We start from the raw sequence: 20,790 nt of genomic DNA on the forward strand, positions 1-20,790 counted from the left end.
GGAGATTCACATGGTTTTACAAAGGCAACACTCCAACTATGAAATATCAAGCCACACAGCAAAATCTTACTCTTAATAGTGCAAAAATGAACAGAAAAAAGTAAATGTTTTCTTCAACTTTTGGCAGGTAAACTACATGCAGATGTAGTGCTGTGCAGTCAAGTGTTTGTCATTGTTCTGCCTGAGGAAGCAATACCCTCAGAGAAGCCCTCACCCTCCAAACCATCAAAACTCCTCTTTGATATGGCTTTCCCCAGCTAACTGCACACCATATCATTATTTGTATTAATTTTATTCCATAGAATCTTCTTTCTTTTGTTTTGCTTTTTCCTAATAAAGTTTATTTTCTTTTGTTGTTTTTTCCTCCCCGGAGTCCCCGCCATGTAAAGATATAAATTCGAGATATTATAATTATTATCCTCCACCTCCATGAACGGCGCTTTACTTTGCAAAGATTACATTTAGTGTGAGGTTTCTAAATCAATGCACGTTTTACTTTACAATCCCTGTTGATGCGCATCGATACTCTCACCAACATGTCTGTGGCTTGCGGTGAGACAATGGCAGCAGATTTATTTTTTTGCCACACGGTCGGATCTCTGCTGCGGTCGCGTTGAAACACCACCGAGAGACATGACTGAACGCATTATGATCGCCCACTCTCTGGCTTATAGATGGATTTGTAGTTGCCGTGCACCGAATCCCAGAGGCCAGCGTATCGATCGCCTCTTCTCAGCGGCCGGTGATAGATGTATATTTGTGTGCTCATATTCTTTATGTGTGATGAATATTGAACAGGCCGGCCAGCATCAGTGTGTGAGCCTTGAATTGTGGGCAGCCAACACTATGCGTGTAAGGGCCATACATCTCTCTCCCACACGAAGAGGAGGGGGGGCAGGGGGGCAGGGCAGCAGACAACACCGCACACTAAACTCAATGGTCCTTTATCATTACCGTAAGCTTTGATTTGAGCCACGGAGCCTTTGGCAGGGTGTGTGCATGCCTGCATGGTACATGATGTGTCAGCATTTCTCTACATTTGATCTATATTCAGAAATACTGTAGGATAATGAATGACGGTTTGAAAGACACAAAACCGACTGTGATTACTGGCTGGAAATCATAGCTCTTACAGATACACCGACCACGAAGGGAATCCCTTTTTCAACAAGTCACACAGATCGGCTGTTTTTTATTTGATTGATTTATTCGACTTTGAAGTGTTAAATGGAAATTACCCACATGAACCGTAGCGCCCCTAGTCTGGCGAACGTTCGGTGAAAATAATAAATCTACAAGCTCTGCTATTTTCGGCATAGAGATTGGTGGCCCTATCTTGGGCATGCCTTACTCTTTATACCTAAACGTATTTGCCATATTCTACTATCTTGAAAAACAGCTTGAAAAAAAAGCTTGTAGATCAGCTATTTTAACTATTTTAACCCATTTTGGGCGGGACCCCTTTTGGTGTTTTAAACATTATGTTATAATTTAGCTATTGAAAAATAGCAGATCTACAAGCTCATAGCGCGCCACCGAGTGGCGCGCTACGAGCTTGTAGGTCTGCTATTTTTGAAAAATCGTGAGGATTTGGAAGATTTTTTTTTAATTTTGAGGTCAGGCCTAAATGGGTTAAAATGTTTTTTTCTTTTTTTCAAAATAGTAAAAAGGGCAAATAAGTTTAGGGATAAGGGGTAAGATATAGCCCCGGTGTTCAGGAAGGAGCATAGAACCCTGGATAGAACCCTGGATAGAACCCTGGGTAGAACCCTGGATAGAACCCTGGATAGAACCCTGGATAGAACCCTGGATAGAACCCTGGGTAGAACCCTGGGTAGAACCCTGGGTAGAACCCTGGATAGAACCCTGGGTAGAACCCTGGGTAGAACCCTGGATAGAACCCTGGGTAGAACCCTGGGTAGAACCCTGGATAGAACCCTGGATAGAACCCTGGGTAGAACCCTGGATAGAACCCTGGGTAGAACCCTGGATAGAACCCTGGATAAAACCCTGGGTAGAACCCTGGGTAGAACCCTGGGTAGAACCCTGGATAGAACCCTGGATAGAACCCTGGATAGAACCCTGGGTAGAACCCTGGATAGAACCCTGGGTAGAACCCTGGATAGAACCCTGGGTAGAACCCTGGGTAGAACCCTGGATAGAACCCTGGGTAGAACCCTGGGTAGAACCCTGGATAGAACCCTGGATAGAACCCTGGATAGAACCCTGGGTAGAACCCTGGATAGAACCCTGGATAGAACCCTGGATAGAACCCTGGGTAGAACCCTGGGTAGAACCCTGGATAGAACCCTGGGTAGAACCCTGGATAGAACCCTGGGTAGAACCCTGGATAGAACCCTGGGTAGAACCCTGGATAGAACCCTGGATAGAACCCTGGGTAGAACCCTGGATAGAACCCTGGATAGAACCCTGGGTAGAACCCTGGATAGAACCCTGGGTAGAACCCTGGATAGAACCCTGGATAGAACCCTGGGTAGAACCCTGGATAGAACCCTGGATAGAACCCTGGATAGAACCCTGGGTAGAACCCTGGATAGAACCCTGGATAGAACCCTGGGTAGAACCCTGGGTAGAACCCTGGATAGAACCCTGGATAGAACCCTGGGTAGAACCCTGGATAGAACCCTGGGTAGAACCCTGGGTAGAACCCTGGATAGAACCCTGGGTAGAACCCTGGATAGAACCCTGGATAGAACCCTGGGTAGAACCCTGGATAGAACCCTGGATAGAACCATGGGTAGAACCCTGGATAGAACCCTGGATAGAACCCTGGGTAGAACCCTGGATAGAACCCTGGGTAGAACCCTGGATAGAACCCTGGGTAGAACCATGGGTAGAACCCTGGATAGAACCCTGGATAGAACCCTGGATAGAACCCTGGATAGAACCCTGGATAGAACCCTGGATAGAACCCTGGGTAGAACCCTGGGTAGAACCCTGGATAGAACCCTGGGTAGAACCCTGGGTAGATCCCTGGGTAGATCCCTGGGTAGAACCCTGGGTAGAACCATGGGTAGAACCCTGGATAGAACCCTGGATAGAACCCTGGATAGATCCCTGGATAGAACCCTGGATAGAACCCTGGATAGAACCCTGGGTAGAACCCTGGATAGAACCCTGGGTAGAACCCTGGGTAGAACCCTGGATAGAACCCTGGATAGAACCCTGGATAGAACCCTGGGTAGAACCCTGGATAGAACCCTGGGTAGAACCCTGGATAGAACCCTGGGTAGAACCCTGGATAGAACCCTGGATAGAACCCTGGATAGAACCCTGGGTAGAACCCTGGGTAGAACCCTGGGTAGAACCCTGGGTAGAACCCTGGGTAGATCCCTGGGTAGATCCCTGGGTAGATCCCTGGGTAGAACCCTGGGTAGAACCCTGGGTAGAACCCTGGATAGAACCCTGGGTAGAACCCTGGGTAGAACCCTGGATAGAACCCTGGGTAGAACCCTGGGTAGAACCCTGGATAGAACCCTGGGTAGAACCCTGGATAGAACCCTGGGTAGAACCCTGGGTAGAACCCTGGGTAGAACCCTGGATAGAACCCTGGGTAGAACCCTGGATAGAACCCTGGATAGAACCCTGGGTCAAGTACAGTTGGGTGCCACCAATATTGTCCCTTATCATTTGACCCATTTAGGCCTGACCTCAAAATTTTAAAAAATCCTTATAAATCCTCCAGTTTTCTGAAAGATTTTTAAAAAATAGCAGACCTACAAGCTTGTAGCGCGCCACTCGGTGGCGCGCTATGAGCTTGTAGATCTGCTATTTTTCAATAGCTAAATTATAACATAATGTTTAAAACACCAAAAGGGGTTCCCGCCCAAAATGGGTTAACTGTCCTTTTGCGCAGATCACGCAAACCTCAGCAAAAAGAAAAGGACAATATCGATGGCCTCCAACTGTACAGTATAGGATTTAAGTTGTTAAAGTGAGCGCTATGTGTGGATCCAAGATTCGGAACTAATGGATTCCAGCTGTGATGTTAATGTGTTGTCATTTCAAAACTCTGAATAAGATTTGAACCACATTCTTAGGTGGGCTGAAATGTGATATAAAAGGGATTGTCTCTGTAGGGATTTGTCTCAGTCTGGACACTAGGGCACTGAAGCTTGATTTTATACTCATCGTCAACCAAAATGAGCTAAAACGTGACACATTGGGAACTTGTAGTTGGCTATTTTTGGCAAACACAGTTAGTCTACTGGGAAAAAAAGGAGGGGGCCAAAGTATGGACCCCTGGGGGGCCCCAGTCAACAAGCTGCGACCCCAACGACCAAATAGATTCATTCCAGGAGTGCTGCCACGTTAGCTGTGCTGTGATTATCCATGATCAATTACCCAGGAATTATTATCCATGTTCAATTACCCAGGAATTACCCTCAACAAGCAGCATATCACTAGCCCGCAGACTTCCATGAAATGGATATTAACCTCAGAACAAATAGAAGAATGGAACGACCGCGTATCGACAGCCTCATCCGTCCACACGTCTTAACATCTCTCTCCCTTTTGATCCCTGCGGCCGAGCCGAGCGCCAGGAATAATATCGAACATCTCGGCATTCAGGACATTTTTTTCTTTCCTTTTTTTTTGCTTCCTTCTTTCTCTCTCTCTCCCAAAGAAGTCCCTGTCTGTCGTAACGATCCATCACGGCAAATCTGATTATAAGTTTATCCCTTGCAGATGACCCGCACACTTGTTTCTGCCGGTGATTAATACAAGCTGCTGGGGCGGCCCGTGATGGATCTGCTGGGGCTCCACAGCTGAAGTTCATTAATAATTGGAATGTTGCAGAGTGTGAAGTAATGAATACTAATTATTCCTTTCATGGCTGACGGAAGACTACAAGACAATCCATCAGCGCGGACTTTAATTTGGTGGAGTAATGGTTCTATCAATACTACATTAATTCCCGGGTCTTGTGTGAAGATATAGAGTTGAACCAGACCCAGGCCATCATGAGGAAAACGGGGCAGTAAAAATTGGGGGCCCGTCTGAGTTGGGGGGGGGGGGGGGGGGGGGGTAATTAGAGAAAAATGAAAAGCCACCAGGTTCGTCAAACCACTGCTAATTTAATTGAAATGCAGAAACAGATAACTATTGGCTGCCGTGCGCGGCGATAATATTTCTCATTTGTTCAGGATTATTTGTGTGTTAGTTAGATGTTGATGTGGAGCCATATCTTTCTCATTCTGTCAAAGTGACGATGGAAAAGTTTGGAGTTGAAGTCGGGTGTCACCACTCACCGGCCCGGGCTACGGTCAGTTCACACTGGCCTATCCTGATTGGTTTAATCAAGTCTGAAATGGAGTCGGATTTGAACCACATTCCTAGTTGGTTTGAAATGTGATTGTCTCCACCAGGCCGAAGGCATGGGGAGAGAGTATGTTTTGCACGTCCATGTGTGTCCGTCCGTCCGTCCGTGTGTCCGTGTGTCCATGTGTACAGCTAATCTTCGGCACCGTTAACCCGGTCGATGCCAAACTTTGCACACACACTCCCTGGATGCCAACGACGAACCTCTGCCCACAACTTTCCAGTACGGCCTGTTATAGCGCCACCAGGAGGCCGACTTTTGTGAAACACATTTTTTGATATTACTCCATATTTTGTCCATAAATCCTGCAAATCGTTACACTGTATCTCTATAGTCATGTAGAGACAATATCGGACAGATATCGGACAGATCTGTCCGATATTTCATATTCCATCCTGATTGGCTAACATTGGCTTTCAAAGTTTACAGGATTGGCCCGTTTTGAACAAAAAGCCTCAAATCACGAACGCAGCATGCAATTTACGTGAAATATTTCACAGACGTTCCTAATAGGCTGAGGAATATATCCCACCCTTTTCACATTGGCCTGTTATAGCCCACAACCTGACCTGCCCTGGTGGAGACCTGTGCCCCGAGGGGCACTTTTTCTAGTTCAGATTTGATTTCTAAAGTTTTGTCTCAGTCTGGACACTGAAGACCGATTCATAACTCTGTTTACGAGCTCACAGCTATGGTATTCACTGTCCTCCAACAACAGGTACATTCGTCTCGGGGGTAAGGAGTGTGAATACAACAGCAGCTTCCAGCTCATCCTCCACACCAAACTGGCCAACCCCCATTTCCCCCCTGAGCTCCAGGCCCAGACCACCCTCATCAACTTCACAGTGACCCCTGCTGGCCTGGAGGAGCAGCTGCTTGGTCAGGTGGTGACCTGGGAGAGACCCGACCTGGAGGGTCTCAAGGTAAAAAAAAACAACAACCTGGTAATGCAGAGAATGTCTATAGGGGCGGGACTTACGTCATTGTGTTTCCACCGGAAACTGTCTTTTTAGACCTATCACAATACTCTGTTTCATGCACGGAAAATGTAAATTGATCTGTAAAACCTCAACGTAACTTCCTTGGGCGGTACTTAATCCCATTTCCAGTACTTCAGTTCAGACACTCGGCCGGTTCCGTCTTATACCCAGCGTGACACCATGTCAACGTGCTAATGTGGATAGCAGGATGTTGCCCGTTTGCTCCACCTTAGTCCCTCCTCTTCTGGTGGGGACTGGGAGCCTATGTTTTCATACTCCTGCGGGCTGGGGCGGCAACACTCCCTGTCAGCAGGGAGTGTTGGGTGGGAGGAATGGGATGAAGGCTCTACGTCCTCCAGGTGAGGGCTCCTCACTGTCAGCAGGGAGTGTTGGGTGGGAGGAATGGGATGAAGTCTCTACGTCCTCCAGGTGAGGGCTCCTCACTGTCAGCAGGGAGTGTTGGGTGGGAGGAATGGGATGAAGGCTCTACGTCCTCCAGGTGAGGGCTCCTCACTGTCAGCAGGGAGTGTTGGGTGGGAGGAATGGGATGAAGGCTCTACGTCCTCCAGGTGAGGGCTCCTCACTGTCAGCAGGGAGTGTTGGGTGGGAGGAATGGGATGAAGTCTCTACGTCCTCCAGGTGAGGGCTCCTCACTGTCAGCAGGGAGTGTTGGGTGGGAGGAATGGGATGAAGTCTCTACGTCCTCCAGGTGAGGGCTCCTCACTGTCAGCAGGGAGTGTTGGGTGGGAGGAATGGGATGAAGGCTCTACGTCCTCCAGGTGAGGGCTCCTCACTGTCAGCAGGGAGTGTTGGGTGGGAGGAATGGGATGAAGTCTCTACGTCCTCCAGGTGAGGGCTCCTCACTGTCAGCAGGGAGTGTTGGGTGGGAGGAATGGGATGAAGGCTCTACGTCCTCCAGGTGAGGGCTCCTCACTGTCAGCAGGGAGTGTTGGGTGGGATGAATCGGATGAAGGCTCTACGTCCTCCAGGTGAGGGCTCCTCACTGTCAGCAGGGAGTGTTGGGTGGGAGGAATGGGATGAAGTCTCTACGTCCTCCAGGTGAGGGCTCCTCACTGGCAGGTGAGTCAGTAGGATACACCAGCAGTGTGTTCTCACTGCTCGATACCCGACAGACTGATCGTCTCTGTGTGTGTGTGTGTGTGTGTGTGTGTGTGTGTGTGTGTGTGTGTGTGTGTGTGTGTGTGTGTGTGTGTGTGTGTGTGTGTGTGTGTGTGTGTGTGTGTGTGTGTGTGTGTGTGTGTGTGTGTGTGTGTGTGCGTGCGAACCAGATGGAACTGACCATAACACTGGTGACTTCACTGTGTTGATGTGCTCCAGATGGAACTGACCACGCAGCAGAACCGCTTCAAGATCCAGCTGAAGGTTCTGGAGGACGAGCTGCTGGGCCGCCTGTCTGCAGCACAGGGACACTTCCTGGGGGACATGGACCTGGTGGAGCAGCTGGAGAGCACCAAGACCACCGCTAAGACCATCCACCACAAGGTACAATATACACCAAGACCACCGCTAAGACCATCCACCACAAGGTACAATATACACCAAGACCACCGCTAAGACCATCCACCACAAGGTACAATATACACCAAGACCACCACTAAGACCATCCACCACAAGGTACAATAATACATTATACACCAAGACCACCGCTAAGACCATCCACCACAAGGTACATTATACAATATACACCAAGACCACCGCTAAGACCATCCACCACAAGATACTGTACTGTACACCAAGACCACCGCTAAGACCATCCACCACAAGGTACTGTACTGTACACCAAGACCACCGCTAAGACCATCCACCACAAGGTACTGTACTGTACACCAAGACCACCGCTAAGACCATCCACCACAAGATACTGTACTGTACACCAAGACCACCGCTAAGACCATCCACCACAAGGTACTGTACAACAAGACCACCGCCAAGAGCACCCCTAGACCTCCCAAGGAAAACCTGGTTCCTCTCAGTCGCATACACCGTATGATTTCAGTATTTGAATTCCATAGACCTTCGCATGTCCTTCTTGCTAACTCTTGGCTTTCTTGGATCACTGAGTGTGTGTTTTTATTTATTTTCATGTCATGCAGCAGCAAGCGCCTCTTTTCATTACATTAGCTGGAAAGGCCGTGTGGTTAAGGATATCGTCGCTGTCGGGCAGAAACCTCTTATCTCCATAATCTAACTTTTTGTGTTTTTTCGTAAATATCCTACTTGATCATACTACAAGCGTTAAAGTATCAAGAGTTTGTTGACCTGCTACTTTTTCAGTTTTTGAATTTGAATCCTGTAAGTAAAAGTTTTGTACATATGAGGTTTCCACCCAACAGAGACAGTTGGCCCGGTTCACTAAGCTGTTTATACCCATATTTGGTGTGTAAAGGAATTTTCCAAACTTCCAAACATACAGCAAGCTTTGGTTCCATGTAAGTCTGCATCTGAGCAGACTTGAGAAAGAGAAAGAGCCGCCCTCCGCAAAATTCACAGACAAAAAAGATTACTGAATCAGACTACTAACATGGGAAGTTTAGCTTAGTGAATCGGGCCCACTGTGTAATGGCAGAGAGTTCTGGAGCATTATGTGCTTAAGGATAATGGCAGAGTTTTGGAGCGTGACTGGGCGGCTAATGACTCATCTTTTTTTCCTTCTTTTTTTTTTTTTCTTTTCTCCCGTTGCGACCGCAACGCACACAGGTGGCGGAGGCCAGGGCCAACGAGACAGAGATCAACGAGGCCCGGGAGCTCTACCGCCCCGCGGCGCACAGAGCCTCCATGCTCTACTTCATCATCAACCAGCTGAGCGTCATCAACCCCATGTACCAGTTCTCCCTCAAGGTGACACCTGCTTGCCGCTCCCTCCGCCACGCCGCCTGGAAGCACTCACACAACAACACAGCTGTGTCCAGCAGCAGTGAACACTGACCAGGACAAATAATATCAATTATATAACACATTTTCATAGTGTTATTTGTCTCTGTTTGTCTCTGAGAGCTAGTGTTAACAGCCAGACTGTTGCTTACCACTATTTTCAAATGCTTCCATCATACTTTTCTACAACTTGTCTACAACTACAACTCAAGGATAAAACGAATTAGATGCCTCCTCCCCGCTTCCGTTTAGTCTTTATAGTCACGCAAATTTGTCCTAATATAAAATCAAAATAATCAAAGGATAATATGTAGCTTGCTCCTTATCAGAGCGTGTGTGTGTGTGTGTGTGTGTGTGTGTGTGTGTGTGTGTGTGTGTGTGTGTGTGTGTGTGTGTGTGTGTGTGTGTGTGTGTGTGTGTGTGTGTGTGTGTGTGTGTGTGTGTGTGTGTGTGTGTGTTGCAGACCTTCAACAGTGTGTTTCACAAGGCCATGCAGCGAGCACCGTGGGACGATGACGTCCGGACCAGAGTGCTCACCCTGATGGAGGCCATCACCCACTCTGTGTTCCTGTACACCAGCCAGGGCCTGTTCCAGAGAGACAAGCTCACCTTCCTGTCTCACATGGCCTTCCAGGTGAGAGGGCGGGGCAGGGGAACGGGGGGTGGGGGGAGGGGGCAGCCTCAGAGGTGTGGCCTCTTGTCATCCCCATCAATCAAATCACTTTTCGGCTCCCATATTAGCTTCAATTAAAAGCAGTCCGCAGGACCATACGCTGCTATCGATTAGCCCTCACACCTGGCTCCGGGCGGACAGAGGGGGTGTCTTGTGACAGGTGGGGGTGGCATCTGACGGCATAATGCAAGTATCTGTCATTGCAGCAGCTGTTTTCATCTTGGAAGTGACACTGCTCTGAAAGCAGTCCTTCCTTCATCCATGTCCTTGTCCCTCAAACGCTTATTGAGGTGGATGTTCCAGGTTGATGAGGCTGACCTCGTCTTCTTCTGAGTTAGGATTTTAAACAAGCTGAATGATTGAGAACTTCTCAATCAACTACTTCTCAATGAGAAGTAGTTGATGTAACTGATCAAATGGTTAAAATGCTGTGGTGTAAAGTGCATGTACTCACATACTGTACTTAAGCACAATTTTGAGGTATGAGTATTCCTAATTTCCAGTACTTTATTCTACATTAACCACTTCAGCCCACATTTCGGCCATTTGAAAATAGCCAAACTACAAGCTCACAATGCGTCACATCACGCTGCATTGTGCTTGTAAATTTTAATACTGTACATTTGAAAAAAAATGGGACATTCTGTACTTACCTTTGTACTTTGTACTACTCAAATACACTTCAAATTCCAGACTTTTACTTGTAACAGAGTATTTACATTGTAGTATTGATACTTTTACAATTGAGTACTTGTTTCCACCACTGGTAAAACGACACTCCTCAGGTGCTGCTGACACAGGGCTTGATTGACGGACAGGAGCTGGACTTCCTGCTGCGTTTCCCTGTGGAGCCTAGCAGAGCCAGCCCAGTGTCCTTCCTGTCTCCTCAGGCCTGGGGGGCCATCAAGGTACACTTACTGAACCATACTACCACATGATGTTATCTGATAAAAGATGGACAAACGTTAAGTTGCTGTCATTCAGACGTTTTGATGCCATCTTCACCAAATTTCACCGGGTGAAGAAAGAGGTTCCATCACTTGAGGAAATATATACAGTTTGGTGGACTGAATTGGATTTCGTCTGTCGTGTGGGAACCTCATATGTCCAAAACTATTACTTTTCAGCATTCAAATAACAAAATGACAAAATAGCAGATTGACAAGCTCAAAACGCGTTGCTTCACGCTGCTTTTCGAGCTTGTCAATCTTCACCAAATGTCACCGGGACGAGGAGGTTCCATCATGACATGACGTCCGTTTGTGTCTGAATTTAGACCATCTCTACGCTGGAGGAGCTGAGCGGCTTGGACAGGGACATGGAGAGCTCCCCCAAGCGATGGAGGAAGGTCGTGGAGTCGGAGTGTCCAGAGATGGAGAGGCTTCCCCAGGAGTGGAAGAACCTGAGCTCCCTCCACAAGCTCCTCATCCTCAGAGCGCTGAGGCCTGACAGGATGACGTACTCCCTCAGGCAAGTCTTCTGTCAACCTTTATAACATCTGGGAACATGTGTCTGATCCACCAATGTCCTGTTTTACAATCACAATGTTACACATACATAGGACTGGGCAATATTATATCGTTTACAATTTACAATTTAGGCATTTAGCAGACGCTCTTAATCCAGTGCGATTTACAATATGCAAACACAAAAAGCATGACAATACATCACATACATAAAAAGTAGTTATCATGAAACATGCGTAAGCTAAGAGCGTAACAGTGGAATATCTATATAATGATATTGTACTATACTGTACTAAAGCATCAAAAGTAGCAGATCCACAAGCTTAAACGTGGCGCAAAGAGACACATTTTGAGCTTGTTGTAGATCTGATACTTTTCATGTTTTTGAATTTAAATCCTGAAAAGTAGCAGTTTTGGACCCAAGTAGCAGGTTTTCCACCCAAGGGAGACTATCGATATTGTGATATGAGGCTAGATATTGTGTGTGATTTGGGATATAATATAGAAATACAGTATATGGCATAACTGTTGTCTTTTTCTGCTTTAAATCACTAAAGGCCTATTTTATACTTAAAAATGTAAAACAAAACAAAAGAAAACCCCCAAATTGTGAAAATAGTCATCTATAAGCTCAAAATATGTCACATCGATGTGCATAAGATTGAACTGTAGGTCTGGTATTTAAGCATTTTTTGAAAATAAATAAATAAATAAAATAAACTATGATAGAAATAAACTAGTACAAATATGGTGACATTTGATTGTGTGCATATTACTCAGCCCTATGCACAGACACCACACCAAGGGCTCCTCTTAGTGCCGGCCTCTGAGCAGCTATAGTTGCCAGGGTAAAGTGGCTTGCTCAAGGGTACTTTGACCATTCTCGGTTAGGGATTCTACGGAGATGTTCCCTGCTACTTCAGGGATTTGGATTTGGACTGGCAATCTTCCACCGCTCTGATATCTCTAATATTGAAGGTGTGTAATGTCCACTAACTGCTTGACAGGATCTTTGTGGAGGAGACCATGGGGAGCAGATATGTGGAGACTGCTGGTCTGGAGTTGGAGAAATCCTTTGAGGAGAGCGACCCTTCCACCCCCGTGTTCTTCATCCTGTCAGCTGGTGTGGATCCTCTCAAAGATGTGGAGAAGTTAGGTAAAGAAACACAAGGGGCTCCATTTTCGTCACCGCTAAACCCCTTATCCCTAAACTTCATTGCCTATTTTTACTATTTTGCAAAACATTTTTGAATCGTTAAAATGGTCAGTCTACAAGCTCACAACGTGCCAATGTAGATTGGCTAGTTGAACATATTCAAAAATGTTCTTCAAAATAGTAAAAAAAGGCAAAGAAGTTTAGGGATAACGGGTTTAGCGGTGACGAAAATGGAGCATCATGTTCATAATTAATACTAAACAAGTTTGTATATACACTATACAACAGTATAGTATACTGTACTGTAACACTATACTGTACAAATGAGGCACAATTGAATAGAATTTAGTAAAAGTATATTCAACTGCTTATCCGGAATCGGATCGCGGGGCAACAGTCCCAGCAGAGAGCTCCAGAATTCCCTCTCCAGAGCAACATTAGCAACTTCCTCCTAGGATCCTGATGCGTTCCATGGCCTGTGTGGCCATGTAATCCTCCCATCTGGTTCTTGTTCTACCCGGGGGTCGTACAGTATGTGTCATATCATTATAGAAAATGTACGTTTTGGGAGAATTATAAAAAGGTCGCGGGACGATCCGCTTCACGATCCTGGGGTAATTCTTGCCTTAAAATAAGGACCTGACTGAAAAGGTGAACTAAATCTGGCATTAAATTAGTGAATTATTTTACTCTCAAAGCACGGTGGTTGGTAACCACTCAAACCATATCATCCCTGTTTCTGGGCATGGCATCATAATATGCAAACATTCTGTGAATATAGCAGATCTACACGTTCGCAACGCATCACAAGAGATTTGCGGTACAGGGGGAAAGAAAGGAGGGGGCCGAACACCGCTGGGGGCTCCCGGTCAATGCCGTATTAAGTGGTTAAGTGGCTCTGCGTCTTGTTTTTTCTTGGACAGTCCTGATGTATTGTATGTGTGTTGCAGGACTGAAGCTGGGCTTCTCCATGGAGCAGGGGAGCGTGCACAACGTGTCCCTGGGCCAGGGGCAGGAGGAGGTGGCCGAGAGAGTGTTGAGGAGTGCCTCGCAGCATGGACACTGGGTCATTCTACAGGTACATACAGCATGGACACTGGGTCATTCTACAGGTACAGTACATACAGCATGGACACTGGGTCATTCTGCAGGTACAGTACATACAGCATGGACACTGGGTCATTCTGCAGGTACAGTACATACAGCATGGACACTGGGTCATTCTACAGGTACAGTACATACAGCATGGACACTGGGTCATTCTACAGGTACATACAGTACAGCATGGACACTGGGTCATTCCACATGTACATACAGTACAGCATGGACACTGGGTCATTCTACATGTACATACAGTACAGCATGGACACTGGGTCATTCTACAGGTACATACAGCATGGACACTGGGTCATTCTACAGGTACATACAGCATGGACACTGGGTCATTCTACAGATACATACAGTACAGCATGGACACTGGGTCATTATACAGGTACATACAGCATGGACACTGGGTCATTCTACAGGTACATACAGCATGGACACTGGGTCATTCTACAGGTAATGAAGGTAGGGTCAGTCAACGGGCCAGTCAGGTGCCATCGACGTGCATGGGAGGCATAAACTGGTTCTGTAAGTTCGCTGAAATACATTGGAGTATTGTCGATGACAGTCAGCTGGGCCAGCTTGTGAACAAACACAATTCCTGAACTATTACGATCTTTGTCATATAATCGGTTCACAGGTTCACAGGTTGTTTTGTGACCACTTCTTTTTTTTTTGTATGTGCAAACTACATTATTTTATCGAGGCATCTAAACAGCAGCAGGTATCGTTTCTGGCTCGGTAGTATCGCGATATTTGAGTTGTCAGACTGGCAATGATTGACTTTGGCCTAGTCAGAAATGTACTTTGTACTCTTTAGATACATCTAGTCGGTGTCCTTAATTTACCTTCCTTGGTACATGCCAGGAAGTGTTTACTCAGCAGCCATGGAGCGCTGGGCTCTAGACAGTCACTCTCCCCAGCAGACAGGCAGGCTGCTGTGCTGTTCCCAGCCAGTCACTGCAGCACCTAATTGAATTAGCTCACCTCCTTAGCTGGGGAACACAAACTCAATTTGGTTCAATCAGGATCATGATTGGCTAAGTCAGCCGTATAAACGGCTGCCTGAAAGGGAAGCATGCCGTGCAGCCAATCACATCACTGCAGCCTTTCACAATGGATTTTTTTTGTATAGTTTATTGTGTATGTATATATGGGATTTGAACTCGGGTCTCCAGCGTCACCCGTGTGAAAGTCCAACATCTTAACCACTAGACCAAAGGGATATCCCTATGGACTGGGAGAGATATTAGACTTGTTGAGGCCATCAGGCTGAAGCTCTGAGCCACTGCTACATATCTATACAAATACATGTATTGATAGTTATTCATATTTGTTAATTTTAATTCACAGTTTATGAAATACTAGCAATAATGATGAAATGCCCTTTTCTGGTCTTTTGGTTTTGCCCATGTTGAATTTTGCTCCTCTCCTCTCCTCTCCTCTCCTCTCCTCTCCTCTCCTCTCCTCTCGTATCATATTCCACCCTATTGTTATCCACCCTATTCTATTGTTCTATTGCTATCAGAATGTCCATCTGGTGGCGCGCTGGCTGCCCTCTCTGGAGGTTCTGGTGGAGAGCGTGGCGCTGGACAGTCATCCAGACTACAGGTTGTTCATCAGTGGGGAGCCTGCAGCCGACCCTGAGCAGCACGTCATTCCCCGAGGTTTACTGGAGAACGCCATCAAGATCACCAGCGAGCCGCCCACTGGCATGAACGCCAGTCTGCACGCCGCCCTGCACCACTTCAGCCAGGTACGAGGCTAACCGCCCTGCACCACTTCAGCCAGGTACGAGGCTAACCGCCCTGCACCACTTCAGCCAGGTACGAGGCTAACCGCCCTGCACCACTTCAGCCAGGTACGAGGCTAACCGCCCTGCACCACTTCAGCCAGGTACGAGGCTAATGCATGAACGCCGCCCTGCACCACTTCAGCCAGGTACGAGGCTAACCGGCACCGCCCTGCACCACTTCAGCCAGGTACGAGGCTAACCGCCCTGCACCACTTCAGCCAGGTACGAGGCTAACCGCCCTGCACCACTTCAGCCAGGTACGAGGCTAACCGCCCTGCACCACTTCAGCCAGGTACGAGGCTAACCGCCCTGCTCCACTTCAGCCAGGTACGAGGCTAACCGCCCTGCTCCACTTCAGCCAGGTACGAGGCTAACCGCCCTGCACCACTTCAGCCAGGTACGAGGCTAACCGCCCTGCTCCACTTCAGCCAGGTACGAGGCTAACCGCCCTGCTCCACTTCAGCCAGGTACGAGGCTAACCGCCCTGCTCCACTTCAGCCAGGTACGAGGCTAACCGCCCTGCACCACTTCAGCCAGGTACGAGGCTAATCGCCCTGCACCACTTCAGCCAGGTACGAGGCTAATGCATGGATTAAAGGGGGGCTCCTTTTCACGCTGTTTGTGAAGTGTAGTGTGAAGTGTAGTCATAGCTTCAACAGAAAAACATTGAAGCGTGCTTGGAGCTTTAGTCACAAGCTTGGATACATTGCAAACCCAGTTCTGAATTTATCGAGACCCGAGTATCAATAAGCTTTTGGCTTGTCGAGACTGTTATCGGTCATCTGGTATAGCGGCCCATTCATGACGTTATGTCTAAACGATAAAAACAACAGGAACAAAATCACCCACACTGGCACAAACATGTTGGTCTAAAAGTGTATTGGTAACCTGCCAACCAGCACCACCCGGGGAAACAAGGAATAGGAATTTGATCGGCTCAATTGACATCTTCTCAATCTATCCTTGCCAATAATGGCAGATCTACAAGCTCCATCGTAGGATGAAGTATAAATTACATTTAAAGTGACGGTACACACATTAACCAAAGTTGAACCTTTCTCAGTATGGTTAAGGTCAGGAAGGTGGCTAGCCAACTCCCCGATAAGACCATAAAATGAATGCTTTCCATGTCGGCGTGTGTACAATGACAATGTGTCTCTCTCTCTTCTCTTGTCTTCATCCCATATCTCTACTCCAGGACACTCTGGAGATGTGCTCTAGGGAGCAGGAGTTCAACGCTGTGTTCTTCTCTCTCTGCTACTTCCATGCCTGCGTGACAGAGCGCCGTAAGTTTGGTCCCCAGGGATGGAACCGCTCGTATCCCTTCAACACTGGAGACCTCACCATCTCTGTCAATGTCCTGTACAACTACCTGGAGGCCAACTCCAAGGTATGTCTGCCTTCATCATGGACATGAGCTGTCAAGTACATGTTATTGATTGATGATTGATTGATTGATTGATTGATTGATTGATTGATTGAATACTTTATTAGTCAGAAATGTAAACAGCATGTGGTACAGTAGCCTGGCCCCAGCCCTGAATCGCTAGCCATGCCCATTAAAAAATATATGTTCTGGCGATTCAGAAGTGGAACGAAATGACAATTCAGTGTCAGGCTAGTACAGTAAGACATTAAGGCTAAAAGAATAACATAAAAATGTCCTGGGGACTTGATGCGGGCGAGGTCGCACCATTGCCCACCGGGAACTGTTCTAGTTATGTAAAAAAGAGATGGGGAAAATTATATTTACCTTCCCTTGTGGTCTCCTGATAGACTTTTTCAGGCCATTTTGGAAAGAATCCAGTGTTATACATCTTTTAATCGGATGGATGTCAGTAACATGTGATTTATTTTTTATTTTATTTTGCCTAATAATGTATATAATATTTGTGTCATTACATTTTCTGATGAATTGAAAATGGAGGACCGCAATAGAAACAAGCCTTAGTGCTTCCTTGTTCCTTGTTTTTTTATCCAAGCAGACCGTATTGAACTGTGCTTTCCTGCGCTTATTCTACAAGATGTTAAATAAGGTTTTCAATCAATCAATCAATCAATCAATCAATCAATTCCACATTTTGGTGGTGGAGTAGTAGAATGAGAATAGTCCCATTCATATTTCATCACCATGTACTTTACTAGAATTTCGCCGCCCTTCGGGCGGCTCATCCTAGTTCCGTTGCAGCGCAATGGGAAGAAGGAAATTGCGAGATTTGACAGACTCCACTTCATGTTTCAGCTGTGTTTTTAAACCCAGTATTGTGCCCTTCACATGTAGTAACGGATGGGTATTATTATTATTTGTTGTATTTTATTTTCACATCAAAGCAAATTAAATTAAATTAAAAGAAGCACACATGAAACTGCTTTTTACTGTTTTTGTTTACTTACAATAAGTTACTGTTTTTGGAAACCAAAAGATGTTGAGAATGGAGCAGAACATACTGTAGTATATTTTTGTGGGGACCTTGACTGCATTATAGTAGGCCTACAATCTTTTGGATTGCAGTGACCCCACATTGTTTCTTCGGGAACAATATTTGTAGTTACAATGATGGCTACATGAGCCGAAGGGAGAGAAACACGTCGCCTCTCTCCAGTCCGTGCGTATGGTGCTGCTGGTGGCTGAATAACCACGGATCGCATCGCTGACTGACATAAACGCACAGTTACAATTCAGAGGCACTTCAATAAGAAAACTCAACTAATAACGCTTGTGTGTGTTAATCTGCCCGATGCTGACGTTAGTATATAATGTTTAGATTGTTTTCCTCTTGTACATGCGTTTGTGGGCACAGTGGCAGGGGGTGAAAAGCCGATTTGTCCCATGGTGTGCACTGCGCAACTGTGCAGTGTAAAACATGGTGAAATCAAACTACACACACACACACACACACACACACACACAGTCACTCAGTCACAAATCCTCCACAGTGTGATTACGTGTCTGCAGTGACACTGAGGCGAGGTTACAATGAGTCCGTGGTGTGGTGAGACTGGGAAAGGAATAATGCGCGGAAGAGCTTGGCATCCGACTGCGCGCGTTGTGGCGATGAGATGGGCGCGTTCGGAAATACCGCGCCGAAGCACAGTCGCCTATTAGTTTGCATTGCATTTGCACAGTGCGCTCAGTGCGATATTTCCGAACGTGGCCGTTGTGTGTGTGTGGGTGTGTGTGTGTGGCTGGCTGGCCTGTGTTTTGCTGCTTGGGGATCGCCATGTGAGGGGGCTAGCCAATAAGGGCCCTGTGTTGCATGTGGAGAATTGTGTAGGTTAGTGTGTGTGGTGTAGCCGAACGGGGTGGTGAGAACATGAGGGGGATGTAGCACAGCAATCGGTGACCCCTACATTAAGCTGTGTTGCTCCCAGCATGCAGTGCAAATGCGTGTTGTAGCAACCGTAGCCAATGGGAAAACAGGATGCAGTGTTGCCAGGTCCGCGAATTGTAAGCGAGTTGTAAGTAGCGTGTTGAATGGCATTTTTTCTGGGCTTGTTTTCATAGACCTGGCAACAAATTAGGCGGGGGTGTCGGTGCTTGTGGCGTGTTTGTGTTTATTATTGATATTGATATTGTGTGTGAGTCTGGACGGGAGGCGGCTTTAGTGGCAGTGCAATGACAATTTTTACGCGTGTGGTGTTGAGTGTGGGCGTGCTGCGCGACATGAGGAGATAGCGGAGGGTCGACACGGAGGGTAAGTCTGTGACGTGTTAGTGTGTTTAGTGGGTTGTTGCAGTGTGTGTTGCAGTGTGTCAGTGACGTAGTAGCTGGTGCCTTTTGTTCCTGGGTTGGCGCACAGCTTTTTGGGCACACCTTTTCAATTGTATAATAGATTAAATACATGACAACTAGCCTCTCTATTCTGAGAGCAAACAGTTTGGCGAAAATATTTCGTGTAGGGCCTGGGACGTGGCTCAGCGGTCCAGGCACCTTGGCCTGGGCCGTGGCTCAGCGGTCCAGGCACCTTGGCCTGGGCCGTGGCTCAGCGGTCCAGGCACCTTGGCCTGGACCTTTATAAAATAAAGGCGAAAGCCACAAAAAAAAAACATTAAAAAAATCAAAATCATCATCATTAAAAAGAATATATATATATATATATATATATATATATATATATATTTCGTGTAGAGGGGAAAACCACATATTTTCGCCAGCGTGCACCTAGGTATCAATCAGCCCTAACGGTAATGGTGTTGAGGTTTTGGGTGGTGGCGGCAGCCAGTCAGTATGGATGCTGGATTATCCCCACACTGCCTCCAATTACTTAGTGAAATCTTTTGCTCCACTACTAAAGCATGAAAAATGTCTGTTGCTGTTCTTCAGAGAGCTTCGGACGCCCCAACCTGTAATTTAGCTTTATCTCGGGAAGAAAAAAATCCATTCTCACGACAGTTGCGCTCTCTAGTCGCAACTCCTAATGCTTCCCTCTTAGCACTCTTATTACCGCGGTCACAACCAATTATATCTGCTTGGTATACTGCCCTCCAAAAAAAACGAATGTCCTTCATTATGTTAACTAAACAGTAACCTGTATGTGCGTATACAGAGGATTCATTAGGAGGGCAATGAAGCGTTCTCCTAAATGTAATTACATGCAGGCTGATCTGACACTCCACAACGTTGCATAAGTGATCACTGCAATTAGAACTGATGAAGGAAGCAATTTGCAAAACAATACAGGTACAAATGATGGTGAACCGGCAGCTTTTGTCATCCGTTATGAATCCGGAGGCTCTTCTCTTTCCTCAGAGGATCATAATGTCCCCCCCTGCTGAGGAAGAGGCCCTCTGGTGTCACACATTTAGATCATTGTGTGCAAAGAAACAATTTCTGGCCCATTTCGCACCATTATCGTCGTTAAAAGTGCTTATTTTTTTTTATCGCAGAGGAGAAACGGTATTGTTAGCGTGCAAGGTTTGTAGGACGGAACCATCGACGTGTGATTGAACGAGTATAATGAAGAAAACGGCACTTAAAACAAAAGTGGTTTTCAACTGATTTCACAATGGAAGTGAAATTCATATTACGCTTGTGAAGTCATTACCCAATATTAAATGACGGGTAAGTGATTTGTGTAGGTTAAAATAAGTGATAAATAGCTCTATAATGTGATAGTAGTCATTGCTATAGTGTTTGTTCAGTAACAGGAGTCTCCCTAGCCGTCTCCAGCTCTTTAATAAACAGACAATACATTTTCAGGTCGGGATACCAATTTAAGTCAGGAGAGAGGAGACAGGATAGACTAGTGAAATGGAAGTAATGACATAATAATAAATGAACAAACCAAATTGGAACTGGAACACTATAAAACTTGAAGTGAAATGGGTACTCTCTTCTGATTGGCTGAAATTGGTAACCCATCTGAAAAAATATTTTCTA

The 20,790-nt window shown here is 46.4% G+C and overlaps 1 protein-coding gene across 1 annotated transcript in view; it reads left to right on the forward strand.

Moving 5' to 3' along the window:
• The window catches only part of LOC306924990 (dynein axonemal heavy chain 11), a gene marked incomplete at both ends in the record, with an annotated part of 114,158 nt that overhangs the window by 82,378 nt on the left and 10,990 nt on the right, over positions 1 to 20,790 (forward strand). Inside the window, 10 exons of the mRNA XM_079503670.1 lie at positions 6,063 to 6,267; positions 7,663 to 7,827; positions 9,043 to 9,183; positions 9,680 to 9,850; positions 10,675 to 10,797; positions 11,166 to 11,359; positions 12,363 to 12,511; positions 13,462 to 13,589; positions 15,144 to 15,371; positions 16,609 to 16,800. Of these exons, the coding sequence (XP_079359796.1) occupies positions 6,063 to 6,267; positions 7,663 to 7,827; positions 9,043 to 9,183; positions 9,680 to 9,850; positions 10,675 to 10,797; positions 11,166 to 11,359; positions 12,363 to 12,511; positions 13,462 to 13,589; positions 15,144 to 15,371; positions 16,609 to 16,800 (1,696 nt within the window). The remainder of the gene's footprint in view (positions 1 to 6,062; positions 6,268 to 7,662; positions 7,828 to 9,042; positions 9,184 to 9,679; positions 9,851 to 10,674; positions 10,798 to 11,165; positions 11,360 to 12,362; positions 12,512 to 13,461; positions 13,590 to 15,143; positions 15,372 to 16,608; positions 16,801 to 20,790) is intronic.

This window comes from Electrona antarctica, assembly GCF_951216825.1.
Source record: "Electrona antarctica genome assembly, chromosome: 6".
NCBI lineage: Eukaryota > Metazoa > Chordata > Actinopteri > Myctophiformes > Myctophidae > Electrona > Electrona antarctica.